Raw genomic sequence first — 25396 nt, forward strand, 5'->3', positions numbered from 1 at the left:
ATATTTACATTATTAATGAGGTCATAATACAAACTCAGAGATATGTATTTTGTCCTTAAGTGAATAAACAAGCTGTTCTCGGAGGAAAATAAGGTCCCTAGAACATCGTTTGAAAGCTGAATAGATGGCAGGGTCCGCCACATATAAACAAAGTTTACAAATCATATATCAAAATCATGTATGTCATATTACTGTATTGTAATTACTGATGCATTGATGTGTTTATCTGCTGGCTAGTTTTTGGATTACCTCTCTGGGATCAAGACAGTTTTATCTTAATCTAAAATATTATCATAATTTAATTATTTTAAGTATATTTTGTATCATTAAACTAAATCTGCATAGTAAATACTAAATAAAGTTGTCAAATAAACCTTATGGAGTGAAAACTACAGTAGCCTGTTTGCTTCTGAAATAGCACAGAGGTAGGCTTACTGCAGAAAAGTACTTAAATGCTGTAGTTAAGTTAAGAGGCAGTTTTCCAACTATTTATTGTATGAAACAGAATATAAAATTGGCTCAAGGAGAAAAAAAAGAAAGAGAAACTGTAGTGGAGTCTAACACAGAAGTGCCACAAGAGTCCACCCTCCCCTCAAGTTGAAGACCACCTCCAAAACCCACCACGGAGGTGCAGCTGTCCGTCCTACAGCATCTCCACCTTCACCACCTCACACTAACTCCTGGGGCCCTGCCTGCCTGCCTGCACAGAGACCTGAGCACCACACTCCCGCGCAGCTCCTCCACCTGAGGATTACGCACCAGAAAAACACCCAAAAAACAAGACCAGCCTTGTCTGATATACTTTTTTTTTTAATTATTATTTGTGAGGACATCAAGAGGACCATCAGGTGGAGGAACAGAAGTCTGGTTGGGGGGATCGTTTCGCAGCGACAGTGCCGGCGCGCAGCTCTCCATCCAGCATGCAGGTGATAACGTGCGCGCTGTTTACGCTCGTCAGCCTGCCTATCAGCAGCTCCGCGTCGGAGGCTGCTGACTCCTGCCCGACTGTCTGCGAGTGCTCAGAGTGGAAGACTCAGAGCACCATCTCCTGCTTTGACATTGATATTCTCCCCAGGTTTCCAGCAAGCACGGAGACGCTGTAAGTAGGCGTACAAAACGCATCTGTAAAAGCGATTGTGCTTGAGTTTTTTTCTTCTTTTTTTAAAATGTAAAGTGCTGTTAACCCCGAGGAAAAATCATTATAATATCATGAATATTCGTTCAAAGTGCTCCCACAGGGACTTCGAGGCTGCCTGTGATGTTAAGTAGTTATTCCATTTGAAGGGTATCACTGTCGTCTGTTACTAACAAGCTGAGCTCCAGTTGTCAGTGTGACTTGTATTCTTGATTTGGTGTGAAATGAAGGCAGTCTTTAAATATGTTAAAGCAGCACTAAACTTATGCATACTTGATAATTGGAAAAATGCGTTTAAATGACTGTTTTAATTCAGTGTTTTGCACCACATTTTAGTAAAATCTGCAGCTTTAATCCATCATTATAACACTGAGGTGAACCTGAACAGCTGAAAAAAGAAAATCTCTTTGCATATTACTCCACAATAACTAACATCAGCGTGTTTTTACTTGTCCCTGTGTCTTGCAATTGTAGATTAAACGCAGCCTTTTTAAAAATATTAGATATGGAAGAGACAGCGAGAGAGAGAGATGTCAGAGGACTTTTAAATAGGAGGCTGCAGGGTATTTAAAAGTGCAAGTGTCCGTACTGCGATCATGCACTGTGGACACAAGAGGCATTGTGAAAAACAAAGAAGTACTTAGTTCTCACTACATCTTAAAAGCTCTGAGTTTAAAGACAACTTCAGGGGAAAAAATGCGCCTACTCGCATTTATTTGCTCAGCTTTATCTGTGATGTTTGTGTACACTCATACCATTTTATTCCCCAAACAGCCAATCACATATTGACACATTATTTGTATGATGGGATCATCTTATCTGGCAGCTGTCATGTGTTGCTGTACAGTGTTATGCACAATATGTAGCGAGGGGGAGTCACAGTTACGCCCACCCCCCTCTCCAAGAACAAACGGTCTCTCTGGTAACAGTATTAAAACAGGATAATAGTTCTATTGCCTTCTAGCGCTGCAGCTAACAACTCATTTCATTAATAATTTCCTCCTGATTATTTCTTGTGATAATTACTAAGTTTATAAAATGTCAGAAAAGTGTGAAAACCCAAGGTGACGTCTTTTTTTTGGTCTGATAAACACCTAAAAAATCCAAAGATATTCAGTGATATACGTGGGAGCAAAATCTTCTGTCACTCATGTGCCACATAAATGAAAAATCCAAGATAAGGAATAACAAAGCAAAGCGTGTAATGACCGTGAAAGTTAAGCAGAGGAGACTTTGTTTCAGACACCATCAGCAGCGGGGAATAAAACCAACAAACTTATCTAAGATTGACTTTAACCACCAGCTGATCTGTGTTCGGTCTGTTGTCTCGAGCCTAAAGAATCTGCGAGGAGTCTCAGGAGCCGACATGATGTAATACGTCAGGGCCGCCACTGAAAAATGCAGCAGGGTCTTTAACGATACACTTCCTAAATTGCTTAAGTACAGGGTGAAAATTATGCAATAGAGTGCGACTGGTTTGCCACGGCCTTGAGTGACGGAAACACATGAGCTTCAGAGGGGCTCCTGCACATGTGTGGAAACACAGAAGTGGAGGAGGATAGAAACGGCATTTCCATGTGAATTAGCAGCCATGAAAGATTAATTAAACATTGCTGTTACTCTGTATTCACTCAAAACACAAACTTCCAATATCAGGATTTCAGGTGTTTACAATAAATATACATTTTTCGCCCCGTGTCTGTGTTAACTACAGATGTTATCCTACAAGTAAGAAACAATACTGCACCTTTTTTGTTTTTTAACAGAATCAGAGTCGCTGACATGTTGATACATCCACACATTGATCCATCAGCTCTTCTATCTACTGATGATATTTACAGCTGTGCTAGCAGAGAAAACCCTCCAAGGATGTCAGTGTTGGTCTCTATCTCGGCTGTGATCTAGACTTAAGTTTCTCGATAACTATTGGATGGATTGCCGTGACATGTGGTACAGACAGTCATGGCCTCCCAGTATAAAGCCTACTGATTTTGTTGTTCCCACGACTTTTACTCTTACTGTTAAATGGTTTTGAGCAAAATGTCTTTCAATCTTCAGTCCAAAATGTTGGTTTATTCCCATCAGCCTTAGCTGCAGCTGTTTAATCCTAATGGGTAAACATTAGCATGCTAACAAGCAAACCATGATGGTGGGTATTATAAATATATTACCATGTTGTAGAAAATTGAGATGTCTTGTCTCTTTTATGATGACGTGCTTTATAAATACAGCAAAAGTATCAAAATGCTCGATCCAATGAGCTCCCTGTAGTCAGAAACTGTGCCTTCAACACTGTGACATTGTGATGTCACAAATACACGTGGTGGGTGTGTCCTACAAAGACTTGCGAGAACTGACCAATCAGAGCAGACTTGGCTTTCCAGGAGGGGGCCTTAAAGAGACAGGGACGAAAAAGGAACGAGGCTGAATAGAGTCGCTGGAACAATCGACACAAAACAATCTGAGTCCTGTTATTAAAATGGATGGACTCTGAGGATGCACACCTCCAGTGCTGTATGATTGAAGGATCCAGGTGAGATTCCTCAAGTGTCACGTGGCCAGTGATTGATGATGATTTGTTACTCGCAGACAAAATTCCTTGAAAGCACTGATGTAGAGCTCGGCGGTGATAATTTAGGCCAGAAGGTTCTGTTATGATAATCCTCATTCCTTTCTTACAGTTTATTGGAACGTCCCTCCGTCCCAAACACCACTTTGCATCGCCTCCAACAGCACCCATCACATAAAATTATCTCCCGATCATTGCCCCAATTCACGTGTGCACGTGCCTCTTGATGTTCCCTTCGATTTCCTCACATTCCTGCCCAAAGTTTACCCAGAGCCCTCCAGGAGGATACAGAGACATGAAAGCATGCCACCAAGCACGGGATCGTCACCCCTCCTGATAAAAATATCTGCCCAAATAATCCCGAAATAGACCGCGGATTGAGAGGGATGTTCCAGCTGATGAGGCGTGAGGAAGTGTGATTTTGTTGTACACACACAGAGGAATGAATGACCCTGCTGCCCCAGTCAGTGCGGTCCAGTTCTACATACTCGGCGGTCAGTTTATTTGTGCTATTGGACTTTTATCTTAATTGTTACATCTGTTCTGTTTTAGACTGTTTGTCAGCACAAGATTTCAGAAGAATCATTTCAGATTTTAATGATTTTTGGACTAGCCGAGACTCGGAGGTTAATTTAGATGAATACTTACTTGATTCTTGTTTCTAGGTTCAATGTTTTGGGAAATATTATCTGCTTTCTGCGCGACATGAGAGGATTTAAACCTCTCTCGTGATAGAAAGTAGTTTAAATGATCTCATCTCACTCTCCCTTTCAAGAAAATAAGAATATTTCCTCAAACTTTTCCTTTTAACGTCTTCTTTAAACAACTTTGTGCTCTCAAATTACCTCCAAAAACGCTTCTTTATTAATACAGCAATTTTGAAATTACCCCTTACTTTCTGCTCTCTGTTCTGTCGTTAACATCAGAGTTTGGTTAAAAAAAAATTCTTTTGTGGGAGAAAATGTGTAAAAGTTCTCTCCGCAAAACAAAACACGAATGCAAAGCAGACAGCCTGTGCGTGTGTGTGTGTGTGTGCACATGTGGATACTTAGAGCTTTGAGTCCTTTGTGTGTGTGTGTGTGTGTGTGTGTGTGTGTGTGAGGTTACTCCATGTGTCACTGGGAGTCAGGGAGGTGGAAAGGAAAGCACAGACACGCTTAGAGGCCTGCGTAGCGTGACTCCTGACTGCGTCTGGACGATGCATTCAAATACAATATTTACCTTTTGCAGCACATTTCTCAAACACCCAGAGAGTTCCATTTGAGAATAATTAAGAGGGAAAAAAGACTTCAAGGGGAAAAGGAGGGCGGGGGGGGGGGGGGGGGGGGGGGGGGGACACACGGCAGCTCCAGTCTTTAAAAAAAAAAACCTCAGAAATTTCTGGATTGGAGTTTAAACGTGTGATAGCTCGTGGTATTCGCTCGTCCCTCGACCTCTCGTCTAATAAAACCGACTGATGAGCGAAACCCTTTAATGCCGTTCCCTGAATGGTAACAGATGAGCGCTGGGATTAATTGTGAAACATGAAGTGAGACGTCGAAACATCACGAGCTGTAGCTGAGATTACTGGAAACACTGACTGTTTCCAAGCTATTCGTTTGTGCCGATGGACCGTGTCATGGAAACTGTTACTGTACTTTCACATTCTGCAATAATTATCTCGCATATTTTTGGGAAAACAATCTGGGAAATGTAGTCGAGCATCAAACCTAGAATCAAAGTAATTTCAAAAAGATCACCACCTGCCAAGTTCTCCTGTTTTCTCATTCGGATCGGATCAGGAAAATGAAGGATGACAGTAATATCCTAGCGTCCTGACCGACATGACATTTAGGATTTTTGTGGAGACATCACAGGAGTTTACATTGAATAACACGGGAGAATGTGCAGGTTGGAATGTGGAGCAGGATATGTAATTGAAGCCTCTCTCTCTCTGCACACATCCAAATGAGACAGAGCCATAGTAAACACAGCCATGTTGTCAGTCCAGCGCTGAAAATGTAATAAATTATGTGGCTTCTCCCCACTTCAAACTCAATTCCCAACGTGTTTGTTTGCTCGGGTTTCCATCCAACATGACAAATTGGAGGAGCACTCTTCTCCTCGAAGCCTCGGAGATGGGCTCATTGGTCTTCTCCACCGCGCTCCAGAGGGTGGGAAAAAAAAAAAAAAGCATGCTGGTTATTTGGGTTTTGAGCGCGACGGCGGCGAAACACCGCCCGGTTCTGACAGAGGGGTGTTTGGTGTCAGGGTCTGCTCTGTGTCCCGCTGTTTGTTTGAGCTTGTCAAAGTGTGTGCAGGGTGCCGAGCACCACGCATCCACTGAGTGACTGACGAACCCCCGCCATCCCAAAACCCCCATGTGAGCATGATTCAGACTCGAGGGCCAGATCTCAGCCTCTGAATTAGTCTATTGTTCCCCTGATGAACCAAAGGTGCATGAAATAGTGGCTTTGAGTCACTTCTTTTTTTTTTTTGTACCTGTTTCCAAGCGGACACATACGTTGTTTGCAGTTTGAAGCAGGATGCAGCGGAATAAACAGTGGATGTGCATCATGCTGCAGGGTGGCCGCGGGAAGACAACATCACAGCAACACATGTGGATGCCATCTTAATCTTCTTTCCTCTATTACCATGTTTTCATTCCTAAAGCCACTTCAATAGAATCTGCAGCAAGATCACAGGAAAGGAATAACACATTTTCATCAGGGGAGTCGAGAGTCAGACATTTCTGGGAGTTTATTAAGATCAGTTTCACTCTCATTTCTGTGATTTATTATCGTGAGTGTACAGTCAGCAGCCGGTTAGCTAAATAAGCATAAAGACTGACGTGAACAGCTGTGGCTCTGATACAGAATCCACACATTAGCAGCTTAAAGCTCACTAATTATTAATAAGTTATCTCGTTCGGTTAATCTTTACATAAAGCCAAGTGTAAGATGTTGGGCAGCCGGCACAGATCAGGTATTTCCCGGCCAAGATGTAGTCTGGCAAATTTGTAAAAACCACCACATGTCATTTTTTTTTTTTTACTTTGGACTGAGCCTTTGCTTTTAGCCTGCAAGCTAAATTATGCTAGCTCGCTAAACAGCTTTACGTCAATCAAAATCTAAATACTCTCTTTGTCATCACTGAACCTCTGGATTCTCAGGTGTAACGTTGGGGACTAATGTGTCCCGAACAATGTGGAGGTCTCGTCTCAGTCTGTGTTTTGCTTTGGTCTTAACTTTACTTTCTGAAACATCGTCCTAAACAGACCCAGACATTGTTTGGTTTGGCTGCCGGCTCAGCGTCCAGCATGATCCAAGGCTTTGTTATTTTCCAGTGTTTCTACAGTACGGGCGTCTGTTTCAGCACTCGCTTCAAAGAAACCTTTTTTATCTGAACCTGAAATTTATCGTTGTCGGGTTTTATCTGTCTTTCCGTTTCTCTCCTCTCCTCTTTTACCTGCACAGACTCTGACTCAACTCTAGTCTAGAATTAATGGAGGCGAATTATTCTAGATGTGAAATTTCCTCCTTTATAACAGAATCACTTCAGACACAAGGAGAGTTTTGAGCATTTTTTTAATGTCGTTAGCGATGTCGCCTTTTTACCTGGAGACTTAACAAAATCTTCCATTGTTGTGTGACGTCGGGCATCTGCTCCCTCATGAAGTGGTGGATGGACTTGACCTGAGTTTCCAAGTAAAGTCAAGAGGCCGTGTTCCTCTGACGTCGCGTTCAGGATGGAGCGCTTGGTCGCTGGTATAATGTTAAGCTGCTGAGTTGCAGGTTGTATGAATGTAGGGGATCTGACAAGTTGTCATATAGCAACTGATTAGTTATTGGACAATGAACATCTGGAGGGGACATCAGGTCACATTTGGATATATTTGATAACTCATTAGCTAATATTAGCATCTTCCTAGCTAACATAACCGTCTGATTACATCCAATATCGCTCACTTCCAGGTTTTGATTAATCTGTCCAAGATATGTGTTGATAGTAGGAAGTGGCTGAATGTTAACGTTGGCTAATGAGTTATTAAATATGTTGTTTCGCCGTGAAAAATGTCCCCATGTCCCTCCAGATTTTCACCAGCAGTTGGTCAGATTCCCTAGAAAAGATATGGTCACAGTGAAATATGTTTTTGACAACTAATAATGTCTTTATTTTATTTTCTAACCAGATGGCTCTTTGAGACCCGTCTGTCATCCGTGCCAGCAGATGCCTTTTCCAGCATGGTCAACATCTCAAGGATGTGAGTGCCGATTTGTTCCATTCGAGGCTCGCGCAATTTTCATTAGCCGCTTTTCAAAACACAAACCCTTCACCGTCACACTCATCCACCTGTTGTCTCTCAACTGCTTTGCTTAAAAAAAAGTGGGAATCCATCCCGGTCCCAAACTTGCCCACCAGTTTCCTCTCTGTCTCCCACCCAGGCAGATGATACGCTCTCTGCTTAGTATCACCGCCGGCTCCTAATCACAGCTGGAAGTGCTAATGCGTTCCTTCAAGAAGGAATGTAGGTCCTTAAACCGCAGCGAGGTTTAGACGTAGGCTCGGTATTCCAGCAGGGCTTTTTGGGGTGTGTGGTGAATGAAGGACTCCCAGTAGAGGTGAAGTCTCTGCGTAGAGGTAAAATATACACTTGAGCCTTGATCCTCCAGCCGCTGAGTCCGACGTCTGCGTCCAAGTCATGCATGAAGGGAGACGGAGGTGGGTTTTTTTCTGAAAGCCTCAACCAGCCACGAGGGCTCACAGCCGAGTGTTTCCATTGGTTCTTTGTGTCTTATCCAGATAAAATGATAGAAAACCAACAAAATGTCAGTCAGAATCTCATCAGAAGCTCTTTTTCGTTTCAGTTTTGAACCCTTAGATGTGTTTTATTAACAACTACGAGTAAACAGAATACGTGTTATGTGTTTTTTCTCGTGAGTAAGACATTTATAAGCCGAGCTCCAGCGCTAAGTCCATGGTTTATTTAAAGAGCGTACTTGTTACCATGTAATAACAAATGGGAGCCGAGTGACTGATGAACGGGTAATGTATAGGCCTATGTGAGGTGCATACCTGTAAAATTACTCCGTGACTTCGGAGGCCTTTAGACAAGGTGGGTTGATAAATTCAGGAAACAGTTGCAAGCTTGAGGATCATTTTTTTTTAGAGCCACACACTCAAACTCATTTATGAAAACAGGTCTTACATTTCCCCTTTGCATGCTGGCACAGTATCTTCATTCTTCCATGTTCAACAGACGGTTTTAAAAAAAAACATTATTTTGATATTACAAACACGATTTGCACGTTAGATTTGGTGTAAGCCTCGTGTGTTTTCTTTCAGATATATTTCGGTGGACGTGACGCTGCAGAGGCTGGAGAGGCACTCGTTCTACGGCCTGAGGAAAATCACCCACATGTGAGTAACTAAAGGAAAAGAAAGGGCGCGCTCTTTATCGATCTGTATCGATTGAACTGTTCCTTTGGTCTCCGGAGAGAAAAAGTGCTTAATTTTGAGCCTTGCCAGCGGCAACTGGAAGCGAGGAAGAAGCACATTAGGAGGTTATTTCTCCTCCTGCATCACCGCTTGACGCTCCTCGTCAGAGCGGTACAGGGGAGTTTGTTGCCTCGCTGGCAATTAAAGGAATTGAAAAAACAAACAAACAGATACTCTGTTGTGGGATTACCACATGCAAATTAGAAGAGAAACAAGTCAATTTGATGAAATAACTTGTTATCTGGAGCAGGATTAAACGTGTCAGAGCAGAGAAGCCAAACCAACAGCCGGCGTCGAGCTTCTCTCCTCGTCTTCTTCTTCGTGGTGCTCCGGCTCTCGTCGAAGGCAACTCAGGGGGGGAGGAAGGTGCACTCTATTCTCAATTATGGGATAGAGATTTATGGCCGAGTCTCAGGGTGGACCGCACACTTTCCAGCAGAACACCTCCTAGCACTTCATATATTACCGGCGAGTCTTCCTGCCTTCGTGAATGATTCGTTCCACGTTACAGCAGCTCGTAACACATCAGTTCGTGCACACGCTCCCCCACTGCTGTATGAAACGTAGACGTTTGAGGCTGTAAGTATAATTAAGACTTACAGGAATTAATCTGACACGATTTGATGCGTGTCTGCGTATCATTTATATCTCAATCATCCTTCCTTTTAGTCATTTTTTTTGCCGAATTCCAGACATCAAAAAAATCCAGACAGAAACGATAATTCAATCCGCCAGCCGAGGGTTGTATCTGTGTTTCTGCTGGTGTATTTTGGATCTCCGGGGCCTATTTGCCACTGATTGGTGTGGTGCAGTTGCCATGCATCAGATAATGGCATCTCTCTCAGGTTTCCTTCAGGGTCAGACACAAATTAATGCTCTGCTTCCTGTTGGCTGCTCGAGGCCGACAGCAGCTGTGGAATCACGACTGCAAGTCGGAGCCGAGAATTCAGAGGAGGGCCGGGTGAAGTTAGTGCCGCGCCACCAGCGAGATTAACCACCAGTTTTTAAAAATGTGTAGTTTTTACTGGCAAGCAAATGCTGCAGTAATGATCAATCTATTATTTAAGCTTAAGTTTTTTATCTTGACAGCGGCAACAACAGCACTTTATTTGGATCACGTACAAGAAGCACATCGGGTAATTGGGTTAAAGCTGCAAGGATAAATCATTTTTACACCGTCTCGGGTCAAACTAATAAGTGTAACAGTTAAAAGAGTCGCTGGGAGTGACGAATGATGAACAGACTCTGCAGTTTCTCTCAGCTCTATGAAACTTTAAAGCGTACTCTCCCAGAACGAAGCTTAATTGTTCCGGTGATTCCAGCCTGCGACTCAAAGAGAAGATGGCTTCTTCATAAGACTCTGCTGTCTGAATAGATCAGGAAAGTAAACAGAGAATCAGGGCAGTCAGCATCCCTTTTGCTCAAGAGGTAGAAAGCCTACAACTACCAGAATGCACTGGGGTTGTTGTCGCCAAGGCCACTCCTCAACTCCTGCAGCGGTACCACCAGTCGTCCCTGTCATGGCGCACCTCGGCGTCGCTATCCTCCAGCGTTTGACCCCCCGCCTCTTTCAATCTCATTCAGGCGTAACATTTCTCTGACCTCTGGTTTGGTCAAAATAAATCCTGATTCCACAGAGTAATGTGTCTCTGCCGCTTCTCTCCCGCTGTGTGCCTTTCCCGTCCCCAAAGTCAAAGTCCTGGTCGGAGCCTCTGTAAATCACCTCCATACTGTATCTCCTTGTTGTCAAACGGACCTCAGCTGGGGTCAAGACAAACTATACGCCCGCTGGCTCCTCAGTGAACGGAGCCACGGGCTAATTAGCTAACGGTAGGCAACCATTTTGCTAAAACGTTTACCTTAAAAACTTCATATATTACTGGCGAGTCTTCCTGCCTACGTGAATGATTCGTTCCACGTTACAGCAGCTCGTAACACATCAGTTTGTGCACACGCTCCTCCACTACTGTATGAAATGTAGACGTTTGAGGTTGTAAGTATAATTAAGACTTTTTAAAACATTTCTCTGACCTCTGGTTTGGTCAAAATAAATCCTGATTCCACAGAGTAATGTGTCTCTGCTGCTTCTCTCCCGCTGTGTGCCTTTCCCGTCCCCAAAGTCAAAGTCCTGGTCGTGGCCGCTGTAAATCACCTCCATACTGTATCTCCTTGTTGTCAAACGGACCTTAGCTGGGGTCGAGACAAACTATACGCCAGCTGGCTTTCTCAGTGAACGGAGCCACGGGCTAATTAGCTAACGGTAGGCAACCATTTTGCTAAAATGTTTACCTTAAAAACTTTATAAGGTTGATTATAAGTTAAGTTTACAGGTTTTTCTGCTGCTCCCAAGAGGCTAAAAATGTGGGACAATGTGGGCAGAACATAAAATAAAAAAAGAACAGCCAGAAGATAATTATCAACACAATTTAATGGTCTTATTAGCGAAAACACTCGCTTTGTCTCCCTCAAAGGATCTGAACTGATTCTTTTCTACGTTTTTCTCGCTGGCCGGGCGGTTTTGTTTTTTCCCCGCCTGATGATGATACTGTTTCCCTTGGCTACAAGAACCCGATTCTTACTTTTTAGAAAAGGCTGGATTCAAGAGAGCTGACCTTTTTAAGATTGCTTAGTTAACGTGACCAGCCAACCACGGCAGAAGAGAGAAAGGACCACCCACAGAAACACAAACTTTATCAATAGGAAAAACAAGTAGAAGGAAATCAGATTCCCAACAGTCCCGCACTGACCGACCTTCTGGAAGTCAAAGAGTTGTGACAAAGTCTTGTAGTCTGCTTTACAGACGGTGTGCTGATTATACAAGCTGATGCTCCACAGTATTTCAGTGCAGCCTCAGTCTCTCTACAGCAGGACTGGGAAGATGAACCTCTCTCACTTTTAGACTTACGCTGACCCGACCCCGTCTGTCTGCTGGGGCGAGTGTGGTTTTGCAAAGGTGTGTGAAGAAGGGCCAGCACACAGGTTCCAGAGCAGCACATGGCTTCAGACAGCAGAGAGAGAGAGGTGTTCGGCCCAGGGCGGACCAGAGTAAACACACTAATGAAACACTAATTGGACTCTCACTTCCGGTCCTGGCTGTCTGCACTGAGTTTCCCCTTCTCTCGCACACTGGCGTGCACCTTGTCCTGCCCTGTCAGCAAGTTTTAAGACAGTACGTGTTTTCTGAATGTGTCTTTTTTACCTGTGCTCCTCGTCTGTTCTTTCAGAGAGATACGTAATGCAAAAAGTCTGACCTACATCGACCCAGAAGCCTTTAAAAACCTCCCGAACCTCAAATACCTGTGAGTATATTTCACTGCATGTTCTCTCTTAAAAAAAGGCCCTCTTATCATCGACAACGTGAAGGTTAATCACACAAAACAAATCAAAGGGTGTGTATTTTAAAGAATGCTTCAGTCTGGCAATCATTTAGACATCGTGATCTATTCATAGCATCGTGTGTGTAACAGTGTGGGCGAGAGTCACGCTTCATTTGAGTGTAATGTAGCGGCACAGGTCGGCTTCAGAAATGTGACTGCACGTCGAACATTTGAGAAGAAATTCAATGTATTTTGGCGTGGGAGTGAAAGATGTCAACCGTTTTTTTAATTCTTTGACTCTCGACTCAAAAGTTATAGATTGTTTCTGCACAATTGCCGTTGAGGTGTCAAAATGATTAAAAATAAGAAAATCACGTATCGTTTTTGATCCCATCTTTACGTGAACTCTCCGTTGTGTCTTCTGAACTCTTTTCTTTACTTCGCCATTCAGGGGGATTTTCAACACCGGCCTCACTTTCTTCCCCGACTTGAGCAACATCCACTCCAACGACATGAACTTCATACTGTAAGTTTGCTGTAACTTTTCAACGAAGCACCCCAATCAATAATTATGCTCGCTAAAACTGCTACTTGTAGCATTTTTTTTTTTGTGACAGCAATTTATTTGCAGCATTAATTCAGAGCCATTACTCTAACCATCATAAACCAACGAGGCTGTCGGCGGGATGATAAGCCTTTATCAGCTGTTTCGCGCACGATATTTCATTCTGTGCAACAGAAAGATGGATGGAAACGTTCTTCCAAAGGGAGCGTTTAAGGTTTCATAATGTTTTGCTGCGTCATGAGGAATAAAGAATAAAAGGGCACTGAAAAAATATCATCTCGTACACGATTCTCTTTCTTTGCATCTGCAGGGATGATGTATTTTTGTTGGCTAACACAAAAGTTAGCATCAACAAAAAGCCTGAGGGGTTTTAAAAATTGCAAACACAAATGAATGATACTTACACATTTTGTTCAGCGAGATAATCCTCACAGATGAACAGATGAACGCCACTTTTTCTGATTTTTGAAGCGGAAATGCAACCGCCAGAAGAAAAAGCTAATGTTATGCTATAAACAAACTACATCACATCCACATAACACACACTACTGTACACACTTTACCATAAATCGATTAATCCACAAGTTGTTAAGTTAGAATAGTTTGCAAATAAAGTTTGTGTAATGACTTCAGAGGTGCAACAGTATAAGAACTGGTCACCTGGTCAAAGTTATACTCCAAACATATAGGGGGAAGTACATTAACGAAGTAACCGCTTACTGCTGCTAACTGAAGCTAGTCGGCTCAGTTAGCCGTACAGCTAGCGGTCGTGCTTGGGTGCTCAGAAGCACTGAGGAAGTGTTGGCGTTTGCACCTTCTAGCATGGGAGCGCTGGACTGGGATGGGAAGCGGCTAGCTGGTTAGCATGCTAACCTCAACACAAGCTGCGTATTCACTGACTGACAGTAAGGAACCAGAAGTGCCAAAGTGCTGACTGATTTTTGTTTTTAAGGACTCATTTCTGCAGCACTAAAGTGGGCGCAACATCATAGTGTTTATGGGAAATGTGGTCTTTTGATTGTGTGTTATTAATATACAAAATGTCACATCCAATGTGTGTGTATCCTTGTTGTCGAGTCTGTCAAAGCATCTGTCTTTCCATGGATAACCTTCTGCATGAGATGTGCCACAACATCACGTCTTGTGTCATCACCCTCTCAGCTGTGATTTGATTTTCCTACTGACATATAATACTTGAGAATACGCACACATCAATTACATTCCTCCTCGTGCTACTTTCCAGTGAAAGCTATTAATTTACAACACCACTCTATCCCTCCCCCCCTCTTTTTTTTTTGGTGTCTTCCTTTCGCAGGGAAATTGTTGATCATCCCTACATCACCGAGATCCCGGCCAACACGTTCCGTGGCATTACCAGCGAAGTGCTGACAGTGTAAGATATCTGCAAGTGCAACCACGCATACGCTGCACACGTACATATATTTATATATGTTTACAAATTGTGAAAATGCAATTACATGTATGTTAGTATCATACACTTGTGAGCCTGTTTGAAACTTTAAATACAAAGTGAGCACTTTGTTACACCAGTATTGTCCTTTATCCCTCAATTCAACCCAAACCCTAAAATAGCTGCTACATCGGCCAAAATTACCTCACTTTCAAAACATGTCCTCACTCTGAACTCGCTCGGATCTCGCAAAGGACAGTAACAACAAGTACACAGACACTCACACTCAACAGGCGATCACATGTTTGTGGTTAAGTCTGGGAGCGAGGGAGGATGTGTGTTTTTTAGACGGGGGGGCAATTTGAATCCACAAAACAGCAAGTTACAGAAACTGTTGGGCTGAAAACCGCAAGATTGCACAAACAGACCTCACCATGAAAATGCTAAATAAGTAGGTTCTACTTATCTGTCAGTGCGGCGTGGAAGCGGATGAAGCGTTACACATGGAAAGTTTGTTCATTCAGTTGACTGGTTATAAAACCTAAAGAGACAAATTCTCGTAAATGCTATTTACTTATGTAACTGTAAAATAAAAAAACACGTTTCATTGCAGGATGCTGTACGGAAATGGCTTCAGAGAAATCCAACATCACGCCTTCAATGGGACCAAGCTCGACCAAGTGTAGGTATTCCTAAAAATCTTGTTTAATACTTTTGACAACTGTTGGAGGAGTACGAATCGACATTTTTGGAAATATGGTAACGGTAATGAAGCTTCGGCGAGAAGCCAGTTAGCTTAGCTTAGCTTAAAGACTGGAAACAAGTGGAGCAGCTAGCCTCGCTCCGTCAAAACAGGATTTCACTACGTGTCCATCGGGAAACTTTTGCAGACTTCAGAATAAATCGGTGCATTTTGACAGGACCGATAATCATTTAGGAATTAATGATATCGGTGCCTACAAATGGATGAAAACTCCGACAGAAGCAGAAGAAGAAATTTTGACTTAAATGTATTAAACTTATTTCTTTGCTAAAAAAAATCCTTACTGACACGGGCAACACTTTATAACAACCATCTTTAATAAATGGTAAATATGTAGCTTATTAGATTTAGTGAAGTAATTTCACAATGAAATGGTTCATCAATTAATCGTAAAGGTTTAAAACATCAGTTGCAACTCATCCAAATGTCTATAAATTAACCGTGCAGTATTTTAAAAAGTATTATGAACTTCAATGCAACTTATAAATAGTTTATAAAGCATTTCATTACTTAATAAGTATATGACAGATATTATAAAGTGTTACCGAATATATTTATCAAGATATCAAAGACCCAGAAAGACGTACAGGACTTGACCTCGGTGTCCTCGGTGGTCCAAAGGTTAGAAAATCCACTTAACAGCCCGACAAAGCCGAGCTATAAACCCCTGAAGTCTCATTTAATCTGTGCAAGAAGTGAAGTGTAACGACAACAAGCTGCTGGTTTACTGGACGTTTACGTTCTGTTTACAGTCTTCGGCTTACGTCGCGTTAAGCTAACCAGCAGCAGGCTGTAACATTGAGCACACAAAGCTCAGAGTGGTTTCAATCTATTCTAATATTTGTATATAATTACAAACATTTCAAACTATTGACACAGTGTTACGGTGTTGTTGCTTCATATTAGGTTCAAAGGTTAACTGTGTTTTTATAAAATTCAATTATTAAGTCACATTGGGTTGTTTTCTTCCACTGGGACATCAGAGTCAGTCGATTCAGAGCTCTTACAATCGTCAAAAAATAAGGTTTGCTGAGTATTTTGCCCGGATTAAATCACTTTTGACATCTGGTATGTGTATTTCTTTGCCCAAAATGTGCACTACAAAAGCAGTCGAGTATCTACTGGCCGTCTCGTATGTACTTATAAAGGGCCTAAGCCCAGCTCTTGATTAGTAAGCTGGTTCTCATGGGAAAATATTGTTTCCAAAAGAGGGTATCAGGAAGTCTGCATTAAGAGTTCCCCTCTCCCATACACTCAGTGACACTGGCTCTGTGTCGGACTGAAAAAAAGAAATCTAATTTCTCACTTGTTCTGCGTATTTAGTCGCCTCCGTTGGGCTAAATTAAGAGAGAATGAGGACATTTCTTTTTCCCTTTTGTCGCAACATGTTTTTCTTCTTCTCGTCAACCCCCCCTTGCTCCAGAATCCTGCATATTCAGGATATGAGGTATTAATGATATTAATTTCTAAACCCCCTCTACTCTTTTACAACACCTACACACATCCCAGGTTCTTATAAGAGCCTAATTAAGCCATTGGTCTGTTACTAGTGATTGTTCGCACATGGGTGTTTGTGTTGGCGCCTGATCTGCTCTGAGGAGGAGAACTGATCCCAGCACAGCCCGACCAAGACAAACACACCCCTCGCAGGTCTATTATCCTTATTAGATTTAAGGGGATTGAGGGGTGATGTGTAGTGAGGTTGCAGTGTGTTTAAAGAGGTTGCAGTGTGTTTAAAGAGGTACGCCATCACATCTTACACCGTCTAATTTTGAATCAACAGCGCCTTCTGTCATGTTTCACCTCTGGAATTAAGAGAAAATAAATGCAGACATGTGCGGTGATGAGGCTCGGAAAAATATTATGCCACGCTGTCAGTCTGATTGAAACATGAAGGATCGCTTTTCTCTTAATAAACTTACATTTCTGCTTTTTCCCCCGTCCAGCGACCTTCACAGGAATAAGTATCTTACCACGATGGATGAAAGGGCGTTCGCAGGCGCCGTCAGCGGCCCCATGCTCCTGTAAGTACCTGAAGATCTGAGCTTCTTATCAACTCTGTATCAGCACATACAGCATCTTTAAGCCTTGAATAAATTATATATATCATTATCACGATACGAGGCTACATAACTTAGATTTTGGATGTTGTTATTGTCTTTTTTTTTTTACTTACCAGACCTTTACCCCCTAGCCTGACATGGTTTGGTAAGACCAGTCGCTACTGGCAGACTTAAAGCAACATGATGTAGTAATATAAGTATTTTTTCTGCAATTTGACAGCTGCATGATTTGTATTTTCATGAATAAAAATCATAGCTTTTCTGTAATTATTTTTTCAGATGTAGTCTCCTGCAGACTACAAACAAAACTCTTGAAGTCAACATGCATGCACAGACACGTTTGCACACAACTCGTAACGTTTGCAGCCTTCTGAGCTAACGAGACATGAACCTATAACAATGACACCTAGCTGTAACGTGCTACCAGCTAAACCTCCGTCTATGATAATGATAAAAAACAAGCTAGCATGTTCATCATTTTGCTACAACAAAACATCAAGCAAGTGCGACACAACCTCCTCCTCCTCCCAGCAATCCAGAGCCGCTGCGATGGTGGCGTAAACACCGACCGTCCACGCCGCTACCGTGATGCTACAGTTGCCAGCAGTTACATCGCAGAGCGCTGAGGCAGAGCAGCCGGAGGATTTTTCACTTTTTTTTTTTTGCACTGAGTTTCGAAAGGCTACCTGAAGTTACACAGCACAGAAACAAGTAACCTAGACAGAGCGACCATTCATAACGTTAACGTAAAATGGAAATGATACTGAAGCTGAGCTCTTTTATCTGTGCTACTGTTACTGATTCCATATCATCAATAGCTTGACATTTGGGGAAATTCGGATTTGCACAAACTCAATATAAAGTGTTACAGAACGACTTTTAGAGGTGCTGGGAGGCGGATTTTGTTACTCGCAGACAGAACTTGGCTAGTTGTTGCAGCGCTCATGCTAAGCAAGCCGACCGCCGGGCCAATCTGCTGGCGGTAATCATCTTCTCATCTAAACTCTCGGCAATTAAAAGCGTCAAAGTATCGCAGTTTCGAAAGGTCTTATTTCAGATGTACATGCAGCAAACCACTCTGAAGGCAAACGCATCAATACGTAACAGGCCTAGTTCGGTAATCTAATCATTCACACCATGTCAAATTAGATTTCAACAATTTCCTCACTCGTAATGTGCAGACTATATGAGACATGTCTGCGAAAATGGGATCGTACATCATCAAAGAGTCGAAACGATTCCTCCACAGCTGCGTCTTTGACCAGGAAACATGAAACCCATTGTGTGCGAGCGTGTGAGGGAGAAACTTCCGACGTTTCTTTCACACCGTCGTGTCCTTCTCAAGGTTTTAAGCTGAGCCCCCTGTTTTTTCAAAAAGGTGTTTGATAGTCTCTACCACGGCTATCTAGTTGCCGTTATGGCTCTGATCTAGCCATTAAGCGTCTGGTTAGGTGGACGGGGTTCGTGCGCAGGTCTTCTTCCTCTGCTTCCACTGAGGAACATGTCCTGAGTGAGGTCACCTCCATGAGGTCATGAGCTAAACATCTGGGAATGACAAAATCAGACCGACACTCACAGAGTCTGCACTGCTATTTTTTTTTTTATAGCCTTACACAATGGGCCCCACGAGAGGAAAAAAGAGCAGAGGACAGCGAAGTGAGGAGAGCAAATGGGACTAAAAAAGAACAATTGAGCTCTTAGCAAATGTGAAATTGTTTAGCTTGAGTTTCTTTTCATTTAATCCAATTAACGAGCAGATATGGTGACCGAGAGGTTGAATGGGTTAGGAAACTAAAGAAAGCAAAGAGAGGTTGTCCTCTACTTGGCCCCTCGGCGGGGGAGGAGTGTCCAGAGCTGGACGGAGGAATGTCCTGATAATGGGATCACACAGGATGTTGGTGAGATTGTCAATCCCCCTGCACGTCTTTGTCCGAGTGAGTTTGAGCTGGCTTTGGCATGACGGCCGAGCACAAGAAATACCGCATGTAATTGCTTAAAGATGATGAAAGAGCGGAGGAGCTCACTGTAGGAAACAGATGGAGGGTGTTGTTTAATCCTGGTCTCATCGCGTCTAGCTCCTCTATAGACTCGCCGATGGTACGTTTGTCCCGAGAGCCGGGTGATTCTGTTGGATGAAAGTGTTATTATCAGCTGTGTTGGCGTCCTGTTTATGACCGCAGGGGTCCATACATCATTCTGGGGTTCAGTCACATAACGTTCTCTACATAAACTGTAAGAGAAAACACGCCAGAACATTTAAAAGTATTCTCACACCGACCACCAACTTCCACGGACTACTACGACCACTGCCATGACCGGTGTGCAGCGACCTCAGGGGCCGTCAGCACCAAGGACAAAATCTATAACAATTAAAATTGTTCACACCACAACTAAAACGACAACGATGGTGGCACACGATATCGTCGGGATCCCTTTCAGACACTGACAGCTAATCAAAATCCATCTGAATTTACAGGGCAATCAATCAGTTATCCTGATATTGGAGACATTATGTGAAATAGTCTTTGGCACTGATGTAGTTTGTTTTGTCCGTATGTGTCCTCTTTGACGAGCGCCAGGATAATTGATGTTGACTCATATAAAAGCGTCGAGAAAACAAGCGTCGGATTCTCCTAACTCCTCCCATATTTCAAGATTTTTTTTGAACCAATACCCGTCTGATTTTCTTTGTGTTCCTCTGCACAAGGTACAGCAATAACAGGTCATCGATATCCGCTGTTTGCAGAACATTATCATTCATCAGTGTGGATGTTGTTTTTGTAATAGTTACCGTTCTTGGTTTGGACTGGATGATCCTTGAACGTCCAGAAAGGAGGAAAAAAAGCAGAGCAGTCTGTGGAAACAATGGATTCGAACGTTGGTTTTGACCCATGCAAACAATTTATCACCTGGCAGAAAACACACATCTGTGAAATCACAAAAATACCTTTTGTAAACGCGACCTGCAGCTGGACAGCGGTTAAAACGATTGCTTCGGGGAAGGCTATGTGGCCGGGTCACGGAGTAAAGAGACCGGGTCACCGAGACTTTCATCGCCACTCTCCCCTTATCAGAGGGGAAAAAACAAATATCTTCATTCATGCATCTTATGTCTCTTGTTAAATTATTCCATCTTATCTTATTCTGTCTTAAAGGGACGTGTCCCTAACAGGGATCACCTCCCTCCCATCCACAGGTATGGATACTCTTCGGGAGCTGAAGGCGCGCAACACCTGGGCCCTCAAGAAGCTGCCGCCCATCAAGACCTTCAAGCACCTCACCACCGCCAACCTCACCTACCCCAGCCACTGCTGCGGCTTCAAAAACCTCAAGAAGAAGCGAGGGTGAGCGCTATCTTCATTTGGTATCAGTTGAATGTACTTATGGGAGGAAGAAAAGTCACGAGGAGGCAAACAGCATCCAGTGAAATGCTCTCGCAGTCTTGTGTTTTTCATTTATTTGGATGATCTACCACAGCGAGTGGGGCAGCTGCACTTGCATGTTGTGGATTTTGGCCCAGATTGAATCAACTCCCTGGCGTGTTTACCTATAACCTCTTACAGTGCTTCCATAATTAGTGTCAATCATTGCTGTTATTATAGGCTGGAGGTTGAGCCAGACGAATAATGACTGTAAAAACTGGCATCTCCTTTTCTTGAGCTCGACGTATAAATTATTTGATTTGATTTGACACTTAGAGCTCGTGACGATTCGGGCCAGTTATGTTTTCGTCTAATTTAGGACTCTGAGTATTTTGTGGACTCTTCATGTGTATTTGTGCGCGTGTTTTTCAGCTTTTTGGAGTACATCATCTGTAATCTGACTGCTTTCTACGACCAGCATCAGAAGCGCTCCGTGGGGCCCCTTCGCATGCCGTCCCTCCAGGGAGACGGCGTGGTGGAGACGGTCCCGGATCAGGAGCCGAGCGATGGCGGCCACGGGCAAGACTGGAGGAAAGGTGACTTCCATGGCAGCCTCCACTACCACGCCTACTTTGGGGGCCAGCCAGATGAGGATGTGGGTTTTGGAGAGACCCTCAAGAACCCCCAGGAGGACACCAGCCAAGACTTTGACAGTCGTTACGATTATGTGGTGTGTGAGGAGGGAGAGGAGGTGGCGTGTGCACCAGTGCCTGATGAGTTCAATCCCTGTGAGGACATAATGGGTTTTGGCTTCCTGCGAGTGTCTGTGTGGTTTGTCAGTCTGCTGGCAGTTCTGGGAAATGTGGTGGTGCTCCTGGTGCTGCTCACCAGCCACTACAAGCTCTCGGTCTCCCGCTTCCTCATGTGTCATCTGGCCTTCGCAGACCTGTGCATGGGGATTTATCTGCTGCTCATCGCCTCTGTGGACCTCCACACTCGAGCCGAGTACTTCAACCACGCCATAGACTGGCAGACCGGCCCGGGCTGTGGACTCGCAGGGTTCTTTACGGTCTTCGCGAGCGAGCTGTCTGTCTACACCTTGACCGTGATCACACTGGAGAGGTGGTACGCCATCACCTTTGCGATGCGGCTGGATCGTAAGCTGCATCTGCACCACGCGGCAGTCGTGATGCTGGGCGGCTGGATCTTTTGCCTCGTCCTGGCTCTGCTTCCACTGTTTGGCGTGAGCAGTTACCAGAAGGTCAGCATCTGTCTCCCGATGGACACCCAGTCCACAGTGGCTCAGGTCTACATCCTGTCCGTTCTGGTCCTCAACATCTTGGCCTTTCTTGTCATCTGCGCTTGCTACTTCAAGATCTACTGCGCAGTGCACAACCCTCACTACCGTTCTGGATCCAAGGACACCAACATCGCCAAGCGCATGGCTGTCCTCATCTTTACCGACTTCCTGTGTATGGCGCCCATCTCTTTCTACGCCATGTCAGCCGTTCTGGACCGGCCGCTCATCACCGTCTCGAACTCCAAGATTTTACTGGTGCTCTTTTACCCGCTCAATTCCTGCGCCAACCCGTTCCTCTACGCCATCTTCACCAAGGCCTTCATGGGGGACATATTCATCCTCCTCAGCAAGGTGGGCCTTTGTCAGCAGCGAGCGCAACTGTTCAGAGGCCAGACGGTCTCGTCGAAGGGCAGCAGCGGGACATCTCAGGTCCGTAGAGACAAGGACAAGATCAGGAAAGGTGGAAGCGGAGGCCAGGAAGAGGTGCCCATCCACCTGACGAAGTGCTCAGGAGGACAAACCTTCCACCAAACCGCCTGCCAGCAGACAAACCCTGAAGAGAGCCAGAGCCTGAACACGTGAGCCGAACACCAGCTTCGAGGTAGCAGAGCGGGACCAGGTTCAGGTGGGAGAGGAGAGGCCTTGAGGTGTTTGTGGACAGATCTGTTTGGATATTTAACAGAAAGCTCCAGTATTCTGTATCTGCTTCAGTTTTCAGGGCCAAGTTCAGCTGTTTTCACAATTTGGGCTGTGATGATTTTATGGTTCCAGTTGTTGGAGAATATCAAGTGTCACTGAAATATGAGCCAGACTTCATCTCACTTATAGTCCTTTGTTTTTTTTGGGAGGAACTCGCTAGAATAGAGCAGAGATTATCGAGCAAGCATATATATATATATATATATATAAAACTATTTTAATTTTTTTTTTCAATATCTTTAATTGTATATTGAGTTTAATTTCAGATTTTCTCTGCACAGTCTGGCATTGATATACAAAGAAATATAACAGATGTTTTTTTTTAAGTACTTCATTTTTATTTGATAAGAAGACATGTCCAAGGATTCCTATTTATACTTGGTTATTGTGTGCAAGGACAGCCTGCTGGCTCAGTGCCGTTCACAGTGGAAACTTCATCCAGTTTATGAAATTTAAAAAACATTTCTTTTTGTCCTATCAATACATATCTATGTAATGTAAACACACAGGTTTTGGTGATGTATGGATGAAAACAGGACACATTATCTATGATTTCTTTTGTCTTTTCTCCCCAAACTGAGACGTAAATATAGATAATTATATTTCTGGACCGTGTTGCTGCAAAGACTGTTTTCAAAGTGCAAGTGGACTCTGACATTGTTCTTTTACGTGGCTTATACCTGCACCGAACTGATGTATCACTTTCTTAGATTCATAAAAAAACATTGGTGTACTTTAATCTTTATGTTTTTGTGAGATTTCTTACAAAACTTACTGTTTTTTCCCCCGGATTGATCCAACAAAACACTTTGCAGAGGTTCGTCCTCATCACCAGAGGGCATGTGATCCAATTACAAAAAGTAAACACGAGACATATTTTGAGTATTAGCAATTTTCTACAAATTACAGACAGGTATGATAATCACAAATATATATACTGTTAAAGCCTTTTCTCTCCTTCGGAATGTCATGGTTGTTTTTCCTGCATGATCGTGATATTTTTCCATCCTCTTGCGGAAACAGGTGACTTATACAATCAGCAGAGATAGCTTTGCCTTCGCAGGGAGAGCTTTAAGCAAATACAGCTGAGACACGTGTGTGCTGCGCCGCTGTTTCTTGTGTGATATTGAGCTATTATGAGTTAAAGGACACCTTCTGCCTATGGCAGCGTAACATCTGGTTAGCGTTTCATCTGCCGGGTGACATTTTTTCTAGGAAACATACAGATGAACAGGGGGGGACTTTTCCAGGAAGGATGGATCATTTCAGACCTTTTTTAATTTTGCTTGCAAGCCTTTGTCGAGCTGTCCGGTCAAATATCCTCACAGTTTGTTTCGGTCTCAAAAGCATCAGCGAGTCAAGAAACGGTTAAAAAACCTCAAAACTGGAAGGATTTTCTAGTTTTACATTTGAAAAACATTAAGAGTGGCATCTGCTCGCTCGCTGTGTTCCAGACTCGACTCGCACCGTAAATTCCTAGCAGACTACCAGGACACATTTCCAACTGAAATGTTTTCCACGGCTACATGTCCATCTCTTCCAATCATCCATTAACAGCGACCCAGCGTGGACCCTTCAAACGCTAAGCACACAGAGCTGGAGCATGATGTGCCTGGCTGCGTTCGCGAGGGCCTCCTCCCCTTCCACTGCCAGTTAATGTTAACTCACAGCTCATAGTTGTTTCACAAGTGTGTGCCTGTCAGGGTCGATCAAAATCAGAATCGCTGTACATTCGCGTGAGTGACGTGCAAATCCCGATGGCTTTGTTTTCTCGAGGCGTCGGGATTATCGCACAAAGTATCGGAGCATTGTGTGCATGAAGGTTCACAACATGACCGACAGACGGAAAAGGACTCAATGAACTAATCGAGACTCGGACTTGGATTTATTTTGATATTTCTTCCTGTAGCTGGTTCTCAGGGCCTGCCTGATCATTCCTCTCCCGGTATTTCAAATAAACCCATCTCTGAGCCATTCCTCAAATAAGCAGGGCAGGACCCGACGATGCACCTCGCTAACACCAGATTAGGTTGCTAAACTCAAATACAGTGGGAAAAGAATCATGAGAGGACCGAACATTGAAACTGAGGTTTCTGTCAGGAGATTTAGAATAGTCTTGGCTGCACAGAGGAGGTCACAGTCTTCAAGTATCCGTCCAGCTCTTGTTGTTGGGAACATAAAATCCCAGCGTTTATGACGTCATTGCTCAAGTCATTCCGCGGGCCGGTAGGCATGGACGGTCCTCTTGAAGAGTTAAGTTCCTCTTACACGCAGAAAACTCTTGAATGACTACGAGAGCAAAGCATGTAGTTTGAGTCGGTGAAAACTTTTGTCCCTCTGTTGCTGTAAAAGTGTTTTTTTTACACATCTTAACAGTAGAGTTTAGTCCATGCAGGACAATAAGAATCTCACTCTTTGCTTCAGTTATTTGTGTGGATGTCTGGGTCATTATGAACTCACTGGTATCTGGCATCACTCCGGCGGATCGCACCCAAATCAGACTGAGGGAAACAAGGCTTAAGACCTCGGCCAACAAATAAAGTATATCAGTTAAGTCTGCCAACTTTGGTTGTTGCGGTTGGTTAATGGAGCTAATGACTTGTGCACTGATCCTTGCAGAAGGACTTGGCTTACTACAACTTCTGCTTCCCGCGGCCTTGAGTGACCGAGGAGCACTACGTATGCATATTCATATGCTGTGCAACACGGAATTTATTTGAATTTGTTCTCTTTT

General features: G+C 43.6%; 1 protein-coding gene across 1 annotated transcript; it reads left to right on the forward strand.

The window, feature by feature from the left end:
• The first annotated feature begins 705 nt into the window (after positions 1-705).
• tshr (thyroid stimulating hormone receptor) lies at positions 706-22839 on the forward strand. Its single transcript, XM_030404593.1, has 10 exons — positions 706-1099; positions 7876-7947; positions 9030-9104; positions 12407-12481; positions 12951-13025; positions 14380-14457; positions 15089-15157; positions 17185-17262; positions 20457-20645; positions 21096-22839. Exons 1-10 carry the CDS (start codon positions 921-923, stop codon positions 22543-22545), a joined length of 2340 nt encoding a protein of 779 aa, XP_030260453.1. The 5' UTR covers positions 706-920; the 3' UTR covers positions 22546-22839.
• The last annotated feature ends 2557 nt before the right edge of the window (positions 22840-25396 follow it).

The sequence above is a fragment of the Sparus aurata genome, chromosome 22 (assembly GCF_900880675.1).
Source record: "Sparus aurata chromosome 22, fSpaAur1.1, whole genome shotgun sequence".
In the NCBI taxonomy this organism is placed as follows: domain Eukaryota; kingdom Metazoa; phylum Chordata; class Actinopteri; order Spariformes; family Sparidae; genus Sparus; species Sparus aurata.